Consider the following 13948-nt stretch of genomic DNA (forward strand, 5'->3'; position numbering starts at 1 on the left):
AACCAGCTAAGAGACTAAAAAAGCTCCAGAGATTAGCAATAATTCTCTGCAAGATTGTCAGCAACCCCTTTCACATTCCATGTAGCCATTTGAGTCTCTGTTAATGTAAAACATGACTAATTAATGCAGCTTTAAGCAATTTTCACCTTTGATGGGACATTCACAATGTTAGCCTGTATACCTCCATAGATCAGGTATTGTTTAGTTTGTGGCAGTCGGGGAACCATTACATACAGTAACTGCAATGTGAAAATACATGCACTCAAACAAGAGAAATTCTGTTGAAATAACCGCTTAAAGTCAATCATATTGTTAATTTGCTTCTGAAAACGATGTTTTTTTTCCTTTCTGATTGAATCATGTCGCACACTAAGCTAACCTGGACTCCACACAAACTAAATCTAATGTACTACTACAACAGACTAATGGTCATTTGATGTTTTACAGTGATCATTTTGACCACTTGTTTTATGTATTTTGTTTCTTTAGCACTTATTTGTTTTGGGTGTAAATATTTCATTGTTGTAACATTATCTGTGAAGAAATGGGATCAGTTGAATGTGTTTTATAAGGCAATTATGATCCCACAGTGCCTCTGTGTTTCACTGAAACCCTCATGCAAAAGTGTTCAACTGTCTGCTGTAAGAAAATAACTTCTGAGCACATTTTTATGCCACATTGCATGGCACCTTAGACCACGTGTACAGAGCTGAAGCAACCATGTTTGTAGTTGAAGGAATAGTCTGACTCATGTTAAAACACCTTCACTTTATTTATTTTACTGTAAACCATTTTAGAAATAAAGTGCATCGCCACTTGTAAGGAAAACACAGTTCTCAGTCTGAATATTATTAACAACCTTTACATTCCTAGATTTCATTCATTTTTATCAAATGTTTAGTTCAAAGCTACTGTCTTTAACAACAATGGACTTTCCTTTGGTGTTGTGCGAGTGTACATGCTTGGAAGAGTTCTTTCCGTAGTACCTGATCTCAAACATTCAGGAGTGGATTACCTCGTCGCCATTGACGATACATTCCTCACCAGTACACACGCTTCCATCATTGACAGTGCCACTATTGCCACATGTGGAGCTATTGGTGGCGATGCCGTAGCCATTAAGCGTGCACTGCCTGCCTATCACTGCAACTTTCAGAAACGTCAGCCAGCTCTGTTTGACGTCCAATCTATCACAGAAGAAAGTGTGGGTGGTTTTGGATTGGCTTAAACAGAAACAAGGCTGACCCTGGAGCTCCTGAGGGGAATCCTCCACACTGCAGCCCAGTAGAGGTATACTGGATAGGGGCTTCACGTCCTGGAGATGTTGGAAGAGGAGGTTAAGGTTAGGCTGTGCATGGCAACATTTTGTACGAAACATGTTTTTGTAATCACAAATGCCACGAAGGGGTTGCAACAGAATAGCGTGCTGTTCGTTCTAATAGAGAATATGCAATGATGCCACTTTTTCCACATGATGGCAAACAAACCAGCCTTGGTATATTGAGGTTAAAAAAGTAGCAAGAAGAGGATTTAGACATATGGGAAAATCCTGAATAAAGGAGTTAAGAAACCTAACAGAATGCAGAGCACAAGAAGTTACTGAATAGTTTACTGACTATGAAAATTATGTGAATTGTTTGTTGTGGTCCTCAGTCACTAGATTTCAAACCAAGTGAATTACATCTTCAGTAGATTTTTGCTTGACGGGGCTTTCCAGCACCACCACCATCATCACTGGACACTTTATATTGGGTTGTTGTTTAATTTGTCACCTACAGTATCTGTGTATGTCACCTTGGTAAAATAACAAAGCCTAAGGGGATTTGCTGTAAGTTTTTGGATTTAATGCAGCATTTCTTGCTGGTGATGGATTAAAATCATGGGGACTTCAAAGAATATTGTGAGTTTCTGTGGATATGTAAAAAGGTTTTTGTTGTATTAGGTTTCATTCATAAAATAAGCAGGAGTGGCATTACTCTAACCTTTAGCTGTCTGAAAAAAATCTGTTTGTGCAGTTGATTGCACAATAGCTCTTCACCAATTTTAACAGTGTTTCCCTATTTTCCATGTGGGTGCATGATTGCAGATGGTGACGGTTGTGACTGTGTTGTGTGTTTGATGGAGAGTGACTGTGTTGACATCTGTGTATTGCAACATCCCATGCATATCCTATAGAGACTCACTGAAATAACAGTGAAACGGAAACAAGTAAGCGGCACCTTTACTCAACGTTTGACAAATAAAATGCAATAGTCTCTTACATAATAAACTCAAGGATCAAAAAGAATATCACACTGTTACATTAACATTATTCTTTATCACAGAGATCCCTACCTGCGGAGCAGTATACAGGTGCAGGGCCGGAGGTTCAGTCCGGCTGATAACGGTCCACACCTGTTGCCAGGTCTTGGGGTTGTCACCATACAGCAGGAAGCCACTCATTACGCAGTCACTGGACACTGGAGATCCCTCCGACTGGGAGAACACACATACAAGAAAACACAATGCTGGTAAAGACGTACATCCATGGTATGTAGTATTTTAAAGCTCTTAAAGGCCCAGTGTGTAACATGTTTAGTTAAAATCTGTGTTGCCCGTTCACAAACTTGTCCTTTTTCATGAATATTTACCCCTACCATCAATTACAAATATTCCTTTTGGCTTGAAATTTTACATTTGCATTCGCATGAACTGGGGTAGACGCTCCATATTCATGCGCCATCTTGAAATAGGTTAGCCGGTAAGGGACATACAGGACATACTGCTCCGCCTCGCTCGTTTTCGCTGTCACATGATAAACTCACAGGTGCTGCTAATGGGTATCGTAGCTTCCCGGCCCCGGCAATTTTGAAGAAGGAAACATGGAGGACCACACGTATTCAAAACTGAAATTTCAAAAACAGGAGTCTTCTTCTTTGCCCAGAAAAATAAAAAGGATATTGAAAAGAGCAAGAGACCGGCTACCGTAGCTGTAATACGCGAGAGAGTCGACTGCGATATATGATCTCAACGCTAGATGGGAGAAATTCCTACACACTGGACTTTTAAAAAGACAGCCTTGCTTTAACTTTTAGAAAACACTTAAGGCTCACCTCCAGTATCCTTCTCTTATTTTCCTCCCCCGTCTGACCAGTCAGGGTGGAGTAGCAGGCTTTACACACTTTGTTCAGCTTGTTGCCGTCATACTCTAAAGCCACTTTATTGTCTAAACACTTCCAGCACACCACCTGGGGAGCGAGAAACCATCACTGCTATCTTCTGATAATTTATCTTTTTGCTTTTGTCTGTATTGTGTGTTCAGTACAAAGCTGTCCCAGCCTGTCACTCACACAGCCACAGGCTCTGCAGTGATGTCTTCTCCTGGTGAGTGCGTTGAAAGCGTCCTGGCATTTCATACACACGGTCACCTCATTGTCCCTGATCCAGCGAGGGGCACGTCGGCCGAGTTCCTCAGTCTGTAACACACACACACACACACACACACACACACACACACACACACACACACACACACACACACACACACACACACACACACACACACACACACACACACACACACACACACACACACACACACACACACACACACACACACACACACACACACACACACACACACACTTTTATAGATTTGCGTAATTCTCTGTATTGATTTTAAATACTTGCAACCCCCTTTCTGAAATATTATTAAACTTACTGGTTCTTGTATATTTAGCTCCCTGGAAGCCAATTTGAAGGTTTCATTGTTCTTCTGAAAGATATCAATGGCTTCCTGAATTACCTTGGGGAAAAAAAAAATATATATTCTACAAATCCATGGAACATTCACTGTGTTGCACCAAATACTAAATAAAAATACCCCAGTACCTTTATCCATTGATCTCGGTCTTGTTTAGAGCTTGAAAAAAAAAAACACCAACAATGAATTATACATTTACTGAAGTTTGACAACTCAGACTTCAATATGTTGAGTTATTTTATATGAAATCAAATGCATCTACTATCCAACTAGAATATCGTTTAGCAAGGACACACACACCACACACACCACCCACACACCTTGCCTGCAGCTCAAGGGTCCTCTCCTTTCCAGAGACCTGGAAGGTGTATGGGTGGTCTTCATTGGTGGTCTGCTGCACCTGCATGCCGTCCACTCCGATCCTGCAGCGGACAGTAAAACGCTGCCCGACTAGGCTGAACTTAGGAGTGCAGCACATCAGAAAGTTGTTGAACTGGGGAGAAAGTTATACACCATTTTCTACAAGGTTCCTTGAATTAACTGTGACACATATTAGATTTTGTTTGATTTGATGACTGTTTCTGCATCCGTTTATAACCATGAAGAGGTGCCTCTCCATGGCAGACGTGTTCCTGGCAGCAAGCTTGAGCAGACGACCTTCCCTGAGGAACTCGTTCGTCGGGTTGACCACCTCCTTCTCTCCAACCATCTCATAGATCTCCACCATCCGCTTTAGGCTCTCCTGCAGGGAAAGAGGATGAGACATTAAAACAGATCTGTATGGACACAGTCATGGCTGTTAATGTCAAGTTTTGTCACCACAATTGATAAAATCTGAAAATTATGTTATACAATTTTCGGCAAAATATCATTACAAAAAGACATACAACAGATGCATTTGAACGACATGTCAAAATCAACCAGTGTAATAAAAAACAAAATCTAAGTCCCAGCTATACAGCTGTAACATTCCAAATGATATAATCCATAGATAAAACAAAATAATAGAAGGATCAAAACCACAATGTAAGGATCACTTTCGACAATATAATACAAATAATATGTTGTGTGACCGTGATATCACAATGGTAAATGTTGGGGTGTGTAATGGTAACGTACAGCTTTGTGGATGGCGCTGTTTGAGTGGATGGCTGCCAAGGAAATAGTCTGCAAGGATTCTGCAGGAGGAGACAAAGCAAGAGGTTCATTCTGCTCATTATAGACAAAACGACCCGTCAGAGACAGACGGGCACTTTATGAGGGAAAATAAGTACCATATAAATCTCACACAAGCACACTCCAGAGCAAGGATATTGGTAAACTGACCAGATAAACTAGTTATACTGGTACAGCATACTTACTGTAAGCAATATCATAATCTGGGTGGTTTTTGGGCAGGTTCTTCAAGTAATCCCTGAGCAGCATCTCATAACGTGGAACCCGCTGGACTGGTTCCAACATGTGGTGCTGCAGGGTCAGGCTGCCGCACACCTCCTGACTCTAAAACAGGACAACATCTACATAAAATCCTGCTGAGAGCTCCGGACCTTTAAGTGCATTGGGATATATACAGACACATACTCTACAGAGAATGTCCTACCTGTATGTCCTGGATGATGTTTCTGAAAGCAGAGGAGCGTTCAGTCCAGGTCCTCACCAGCTCCATGGCCTGGTCAAAGTTTGTGACGTAGTCAGCATACATCCTCAGGAAGGGTGCGTGTTGCAACAGAACAGTACCCAGGCCTGGGCTCTCACACCTAGATTTTGAGATTTATTATTTACACCACTGTAATGAGCAGGACGGGTTTCACTGTGTTTCTGACGCGAACACCCACCAGTGGCTGATGCAGATTTCCAGGTCAGGTAGCAGGAACTGGTTGTGGAAGGAGTAGAGAGAGGAAATGTTGGAGAAGATATTTCTTATCACGTCAGGAGGAAACAACCCTCGACCTGCCGTTTCTGTTAGGCGTGAGCAGAACACCTGTGGGAGAGGCATGACATACTCAAAATTAAATTTTACACTTAAACCGACACAATAAATGTAAATAAAGAAACAGGTTTGATGAGAATGTGGCAATAAAGGATAAACTATGCTAACCTAAAGGAGCATGGTGTTTCCAACAATTAAATTGTCTGAGTCCACAAAAGTGTATTTTTTTTTTTTTTTTTTGCATCAAGTGCATTGCATTTTCGTGGAAGAATCCACAAATGGATAACCACACTGACCTGGTCTAGCAGGTGGAGACGAGCCACGTAGGCTCTCTCTGTCTGCAGGAGTTCATTGGCTATCTTGTACAATTTCTGCTCCATGTTCTCTTCATCTTTTGGCTCGCCTTCTCCTCTCTCCTTCCTCATCTCCTCATCCTTTTGTTCACCTTTAGACTCCTTGTGAATCCTGCCATCTTCTATAGTTGCCTCATTCCACTGGCAGGAAGACTTAGAGCCATATACAACGGGTATCTTGCTTTCTTGTATTTTGTCATTTTTTCCCGACCCATTTACTACTGTGCAATCTCTCCCCTGCACTATGCCCTTCATTTGTCCTGGGGACTGCTCTTTACCGTTGCTTAATAGATGGGCTTCACTTGTGGCATGATTGAGTCTATGGTTAACCGGTGATTTGATGGTGATGGCTGACCCACTGCTGTTGGGTAATTGCAGTGGTTTCAGTGGAGCGCGTTCAACTTTTTCGGTGGGAATCCTGCAGAAATAAAATACATCCATCATTGAAATTGTCAGTAATATTCTGAAATAATTAAGATTCTACGGGAAGGTATTCAGCTAACCAAGTTTCAGAAATAATGGACCAAATTGAAAATCCAACCTGCTCTCCTTCAAGAGAACAATCAAGTCAGGCACGCTCAAAGATTTCCACACTCTCTTCTCTTGTCCTTCCTTTTTGCTGCTTGGGATTCTGTGCAGTCCGAGCCAGGATTTAGAGTTATTGGTGGGACTGTAGCTCCCCATCCTCCCCGGCACAGGGCTGGGGGTCCGAAGTAATCGTGCGAGAGGACTACGGTTCCTTGGGGACAGTTTAGCAGGGCTGTGGCCTCCTTCCCTAAGTGGGCTATGTCTCTGAATGCCTCTTTTGCCTGGACTTGGAGATCCTAAAAGTGGACTGCTTGTAAAATGTGGAATCCCCTGTGTATGTCTGGCAGGGCTAATACATACTTCAGACACTACATTCAAAAAACTGTTCCCTCCTTCTCTGATAGGACTAGGGGAGCCTAGACAACTCTGTGCTGGGCTGACACAGGAAACAGAAACTCCACAACTTCTGTTAGGACTCTGGTCATGCTCTGTGCCACTAACTTGCTGAGGTAGTAATTTCCCCGTAGAGGGACTGAGGGCTCGAGCTTGTCCTGCCCTCAGAGGACTCTGGAGGTCAGCTGGTTTAGGAGGCACTGCAAAGAGATAAACACAGCACAGTTGGCTAATAGTCCACAAAAGATTGAGTTAAGACAAGGTCTGTAACAATTATTACATAATTCTTCTTTCTTTGTTTAACCGCAATTAAATGCTAACATTAGCTAAGGTCCTAAGGGGTATGACTGTTGATGGTAAATGTTGATTTTGCTTAGAAATGCCAAATTGTAATTATACAAGTGATTATTGGTCGGACTATTGACCTAAAGCTATGCTAGCGGCAGTTGTCACTTGTTGTCCAAACATCCTGGGCTGAAGCTGACTCAAGCCATAGAAATTGAACATGCTTGCGTTTCTGGCCCAAAATCTGCCTGACAAACCTGCTGACTAAAATAACTTTTTTTTTGGCAACCATCACCACCCCCTGCCTTTTTTGCAGATTTTTTTATGATAATAAAGAGGCGTGGTATACTTCATAGTCTGTGTACTTGTGTTACTACATTATCTGGGTCACATAACAGTGATATAACCAAAACATTAGTTCAAAAACATAATAAATATATAAATAAATATTCTGAAATTTGACCGAAAGAGACAATTATACAAACATTTCATCAAAGATGAAGCAGATTATTCCTGGTTTACACTGGTTTGTTATTGTATCATAGTATTCACTGGGGTTTCACAGCTCTTTGAAATGTCACCGTTTGACTGACATCCTTACTTCACAACAATTTACTTCTTTCAAATTTTTTCCCTTACCTGCAGTTTATGTCCAAATGTATGCAAGATTATCCCTGTGTATAACAAAGTAAAGCTGTGCTATTCACTCCTGGCTCTGCTGAAGTGTAACAGATTTGATGGTCATGTGGAGACGGCTAAAAACCTACTTTCTCAACACTGTAGTACTTCCATTTCCCACTTCTCTTTTTTCTTGATACCGTCTAGCCTTAACCAGTTTTACCAGTTATTTTAGGGTATCAGAGGCAACACTGAGCCCTTTTCTAAATACATAGAATACTATCACTCCACCAGAATTGTGTAGTTGTTAAGACAGTCACTGATATCTAAACTGACCACAAAACCTTGAGAGACAAGGAGAAAGATGCATGTTAAAGGCTAAACACAGCTGCTTTTCAAATCTTCAAAAGTCTACCATTTGAGTTTATTTTTAAAATAACTAAGTCCAATTGAAAGTTGAAATAGGTAGCCAAATTACTAAAATGTATAATTCTTAATAGGGAAAGGTTCAACACCACATTGCCTTTCTCCACTGGTTGGTTGTCACTTCTCCCGGCCAAAGAATTCTCTGGCACACTACAACATAGTCTACAACATTGAACACACAGGATATAACATTTTAATGAGTGAGCTTTAGAGGTGCTGGTAGGTGTATTTTGTTTCCTTAGGACAGAGCTGGGCTAGCTGTTTCCCCCTGTTGCCAGTCTTTATGCTAGACTATGCTAACCAGCTGTAGGCTGCAGCTTCATGTTTAAAGGACAGAAATTAGAGTAGAATCAATCTTCTCATTTGGCTCTCAGTTAAAAAAATAAGTGTCTTTCCCCAATTGTGAACTATTCCTTTAATGTTTTTAACTTTCTTTAAACTGAATGCATTTAGCATTACCGTGTGTATCAATTTCTAGCCAAAGGCAGAGTGAAGTTTTGAGACGTCTTTGTCGTCGCAAAAAAATGGCAATGTTATTTTCATCTTAAAAATGTATCAATGGCCATACTTTGAACATGTTGTAAAGGTGCTTGTTTTAACCAGCCTCATGCCAAGCTAACAAATTAATTTAGTTTAATAATAACTAAGAGATGTATGGCACTGTTGAATCCTGCATCTGACAGTACCATTGGAGCAAACATACTACTACTAAACTAAACTGATAGCTCTGCCTCAGTGGACACAGAACAGACCGGCTTTGTGTGATTGTAGATTGACAAACGCCGGTCTCAAGACATGCAGGCAAAGTCCATGCTGAATCAGGGGAAGAGATTTCATTGCAGTAATCCAATAAGTTAAGAGGCTAACAGGCCAAATGTGCTCAATATCATTCAAAAACCTGCATACACACCAAGTGCAGTGCATAGCATCACATCCACAAACTGACAAGGGAACTTCACTAAAAGGAATTTTATGTACAGATTCATGTGCCAATTAACAGAGTCAAAGAATACAATTGTAACCCTGCACTTAGTGATACCAGATATACCTCCAAACTCTGGAAAAACTCTGGAACACGCATCTGTACCCGTTTCAATGATTGTGCATAGCTATTAGTATGTATGTATGTATGTATGTATGTATGTATGTATGTATGTATGTATGCATGCATGCATGTTCCCTTTATGTAATAGGTGGTAGTCAGTATGTCTGTATGTATTTATGTTTGTGTACCCCTCTTGTAATATGTTATGTGTACTTTTCTATCTGGACCTTGAGTCTGTAAATAAAGTTATATATAATAAAGGTTTTTATATATAAAAATAGCATATGAAGTAGAGCGGGTCACCAGCTTCAAGCTCCTGGGTGTCCACATTTCACAAGACCTCTCCTGGTCACTCAATACCTCCACTCTGATCAAGAAAGCTCAACAACGCCTCTTCTTCCTCAGAAAACTGAAAAAAGCTGGACTATACCCTCAGATCCTCCGTAACTTCTATTGCTGCACAGTCGAGAGCATCCTCACTAAACGGCATCACGGTGTGGTATGGGAACTGCACAATCTGCACTGCACAATCACTGACCTTCATCACTCACGGTGTCTGCGACGTGCACACAATATCATCGAGGACCACACACACCCCAGTCATGGACTGTTCTCCATCCTCCCGTCTGGGACAAGTTGCAGGAGCAGTAGGAGTCACACCAGCAGGCTCAGAAAAAATGCTTTTTTCACAACAGCATAACGCTGCTCTACACCAAGACCCAACACTAGCCCCTTGCGCCTCCCCCTCTTCTTTTGCACATGGACTGTCTGACTAACTCTGATCACTATGCACTTTATTACTGCACCTCAACAATGCACTATATATGATCATACTGCATGTGTTTTATGTCTTTTTTTTAAGCACTGCTATGAAGAAAAAGCACTTTTAATGATTTCACTACTGGTTGATGTCAAACTGCATTTCGTTGTAGTGGTTGTCCTTATTTGTGCAATGACAATAAAGTTGAATCTAATCTAAATCTAATCTAATATAGGCCTTCTGATATAAACCAGGCACAACAACAAGAGTTAATGCCCTCACCAGATGCTTTGCTAACCCTACAGGACAGTTTGAGCCTTGATAATCTGGTTGTTGTGAACTTGTCTTATTATACATTCATGTTGTGAACACTAGCCACTTAGGCTACTGACATATTGGGAAAAAATATTCAGATTATATTTTGACAGTTTCCCAAAAAATAACCACTCATATCCATTCTTTTTTGACACAAACCACTAAAACTCAACAGCCTATCTATGGTGACTATAGACCATACACAATAGCAATAGCGACTAGTAGCTCACTGGCCACTTTTTATGCACTTTAACAAGTATAACAATTGCAGTTTTGCATTTGCTATGCAGCTTACATTCAATGTAGACAATTGTAGAGCAATTATAGGCCTACTACTCGATTATAATTCTGTTTTGGTATGATAACTTTGATTTGAATTAACGCCTTAGTGAAATAGCTACTCTTAAATGAAAGGTGCGTCACCTGTGCGTGAGGCGAGGCATTCCACAGCAGCACTGACTTTCCGTCTGACCGCCACTCGACTGAACTCCGTCTCGCGGCTGTTCAAAGTCAAACTATTACTCCTCTTTAAGTCAAACATGGTAACCAAGTAGCCTCAGTTCCTAATTCAGCCAGCGGTTTCTCCAAAAGACAAAAAATTGTAAAGAGAGTGAGAGAGCGATGCGCCACAGTCTACGTGCTCAATCACCGCCACTAACCGGTTATCTCTCGAGCTGTTTGACAAGCCCCGCCTTTCACTTAAATCTCCACGCGCTCCCTGGAAAGCACACTGGAGACACTGACCAATCAGATGGCACACAGTCAGTTTTCACACTATAAAGGGAATCTGTAAAATAAATGAGACGAGATCACTTTAAACCTGATTGACAACAGATATTGTAATCTCCCCGCAAACCCCCCTAACAGAACTTCACACCCGGTCAGTTTAATGTTTTACCAGGTAGCCTATCTGAGACTAAACTTAATCAGTTTCTTACTTGATCTTGTTGATTTTTACCAGATATTAAAGAACTCAAAACTCAGTCAAACTGTGGCCTGTAATAGCCTATGAATAATCATACTAATAAATATAATTACAAATAAATAAATAGCCTAAATAAATGCATACATGACCAAATGTAGCCTAGTCATTTTAATGTTTTATGTAAAGCACTTTGAATTGCCCTGTTGCTGAAATGTGCTATATAAATAAAGCTGCCTTGCCTTGCCTTGCCTACTAAAATAAATAAGTGAATGACTTCAAATTATTTTTTAATTTCTAGGCTACCTCTCTACATTTAGCCTATTTATTTATATTTCTAACCCATTGCAATACAAGTCGATTAGTTGATCAACGTTTAAGTCATGTTTTCGTAATCTCTCAAGAAAAAAAAATGCGCTCCTCCAACTCCAGGATATAGGCCAGGGCCTACTCCGTTTCATATTTGCAAACTGAGTGTTTGTTTGGTTTGGTCTTTTGCTTGGACATCACAAAACATTTGAACAGTCACCATGATCTGGAAAAAAAAATTATTTTCGTTTTCTGACATATTTTAGACCAGATAACTTAGTGATTAATTGTAAGAAAATCCGGCAGATTAATCAATAACGAAAACAATCATTCGCTGCAGCCCTATTAAATAGGCTATAAATAAATAGCCTACTTGAAATATAAATGACCATTTTTTTATGTGTAACAAAAAATAATTTCAATAAAAAGGATATTTCAAAAACAGTGACGGGACAAGAAAAGGTCAAGTCTAGGGCTGCAAATAACAATTATTTTTTGTTTAATGTTTTTGTCTGAGCAACCCCCCAAATCTATTCGTTTTCATATAATCTAGCCTATTATAAAACAGAGAAGAGCAGAACATTCACGCACAGTCTAACTAAAAAAATCTCTTATCAACATAATTTACGTTAATCTTAATGTTGTTAATCCATAAATACAATATAGTATTAGTATATAGTAATGTTGACAGTTGTAAGCATCAACATTTTAAATGGCCCCAAGTTGATTTCCTGTTGCAGTGGTGAATGACAGTTAACAAGGGGCCAGGCTGTTGCCTAAATTCCACTGAAAAGGTTAATACTAAATGAGCAACTCTTCGAAAATGTAATGTTTATGTTTAATATTAACGTGTTTGTGGCAGTCATGGTAACGAGAAATGACGTGTTGAGCCGCACATATAAAACCAGAGGACACAGTTCTAATTTCATTCTGCACCTGAGATTTGAGAAGCTGAACTGTAGACGTGACTCTTCAACTGAGAACTCAAGTGCTGAATTGCCAAAAATAACTGAACTAATAAAACAGCCTCTGAACTGTGGAAATCTTCAGGAACAACAAGTGGTTCAAGTGTCCAAAAAATGGCTTTCGCTGATTTACGCCGGGAGAAGCACCTGCTGTCCATCGGCATCGTCCGGCTGCAAGAACCATTTGGTAAAATACAGACTTGTAGACCACTTTCAAGTGTTGTTCCTCTTTAAAGTTATTAAATAAATCATTAAAAATAGTTATAGCATAATATGATATTATATAGCTAGTACAATAGAATATAATACAGTTTGAAAATTAAATATTATTATTTAATTTTGTTTGGGTGAGAACATTTCCCCAGGCCACCGTGAAACCATCACAGCTGAGTTACGCTGTTATTTTGATGTCAAATTATTACTTTTTTATAACTATACAGGTGACCGGTGGGAAATATGATTATTAATGTAGATTATAAAACATGAATTTGTGAGTTAATGCACCAGGGTCGTCGAGTTAACATAAAAAATTATAGAGATTAGGCGACTAGGCCATTTTCTTTTTTGAAAAATGCTAAATGTAGTGTATATTGCACGCGCTATGGAAACGACGTCAGAATATCATTTTTTTCTGACGTCAGGGTGGTCAAGTTGATCTTCCCTAATATAACTGGACGGTTTAGTGACACAAGCGCTGAATGCCAATGCATAGGCTATACGTTTGACTAATTGCGATACATGTGACTAAATGGGACCTTGTTGGTCACTAAATCAAGCAGTTTTGGGCAACACCTAAGCCAACTGAAAGTAAAAAATGAATGTAAAACTAACTAAATGACTTGATTAACGTTACATTGCTCAGATCTAATGATTGCAGTTGGTCCCCAGTGGACTTCTTTTGCAAGTTTAATTATCTGCTCTAGCTTTTCAAAGGTTTTAGACACAGATATGTAGTAATAATACTAGTCCAAAATGATGTGAAATTGCACCTTTTGCCCATTATTCAGAGAAAAATCAAATCAATATTATGGTTTGAAATAATGCAGGCCTGTCACAAGTTGACATAATACTGCAGTTTTTTTTTCACATGTATATAAGATTTTTCACAATAAGTCCTGAATCCTGAAGTGAACTGTGTTTTAAAGCCATATGCTTTAATTGGTCCGATCATGACATGACTAATGTTTTCCTTTTTTTCCTCTTTCAATTTAGGATGCCTGCCAATGCCAGGAAAAGTCCTTCAACTGATTGTGACAAACTTGAGGAACCGTCCACTGAGTAAAGGCGTCATCCCCTCCATGTCCGCCTTTGTCCTCAGCCTGTACCACAGCCTCCTCGTAGGTTCCAAGGACTACCC

At 40.0% G+C, this 13948-nt stretch overlaps 1 protein-coding gene across 2 annotated transcripts; it reads right to left on the minus strand.

The window, feature by feature from the left end:
* Positions 1-748: 748 nt before the first annotated feature.
* LOC114549960 (FYVE, RhoGEF and PH domain-containing protein 4) lies at positions 749-11339 on the minus strand. Of its 2 annotated transcripts, XM_028570328.1 has the most exons (15): positions 10819-11339; positions 6567-7146; positions 5969-6443; positions 5578-5723; positions 5343-5499; positions 5104-5242; positions 4862-4920; positions 4341-4484; positions 4063-4235; positions 3871-3901; positions 3701-3784; positions 3330-3455; positions 3093-3227; positions 2335-2475; positions 749-1315 (listed from the first exon to the last, which is right to left on the minus strand). In XM_028570328.1, exons 1-15 carry the CDS (start codon positions 10934-10936, stop codon positions 1001-1003), a joined length of 2823 nt encoding a protein of 940 aa, XP_028426129.1. In that variant the 5' UTR covers positions 10937-11339; the 3' UTR covers positions 749-1000. The 2 variants fall into 2 exon arrangements, with proteins under 2 accessions (XP_028426129.1, XP_028426130.1); XM_028570329.1 differs by lacking the exon at positions 10819-11339 and having other exon boundaries at positions 6529-6615.
* Positions 11340-13948: the final 2609 nt, after the last annotated feature.

This window comes from Perca flavescens, chromosome 23 (genome assembly GCF_004354835.1).
Source record: "Perca flavescens isolate YP-PL-M2 chromosome 23, PFLA_1.0, whole genome shotgun sequence".
Lineage (NCBI taxonomy): Eukaryota > Metazoa > Chordata > Actinopteri > Perciformes > Percidae > Perca > Perca flavescens.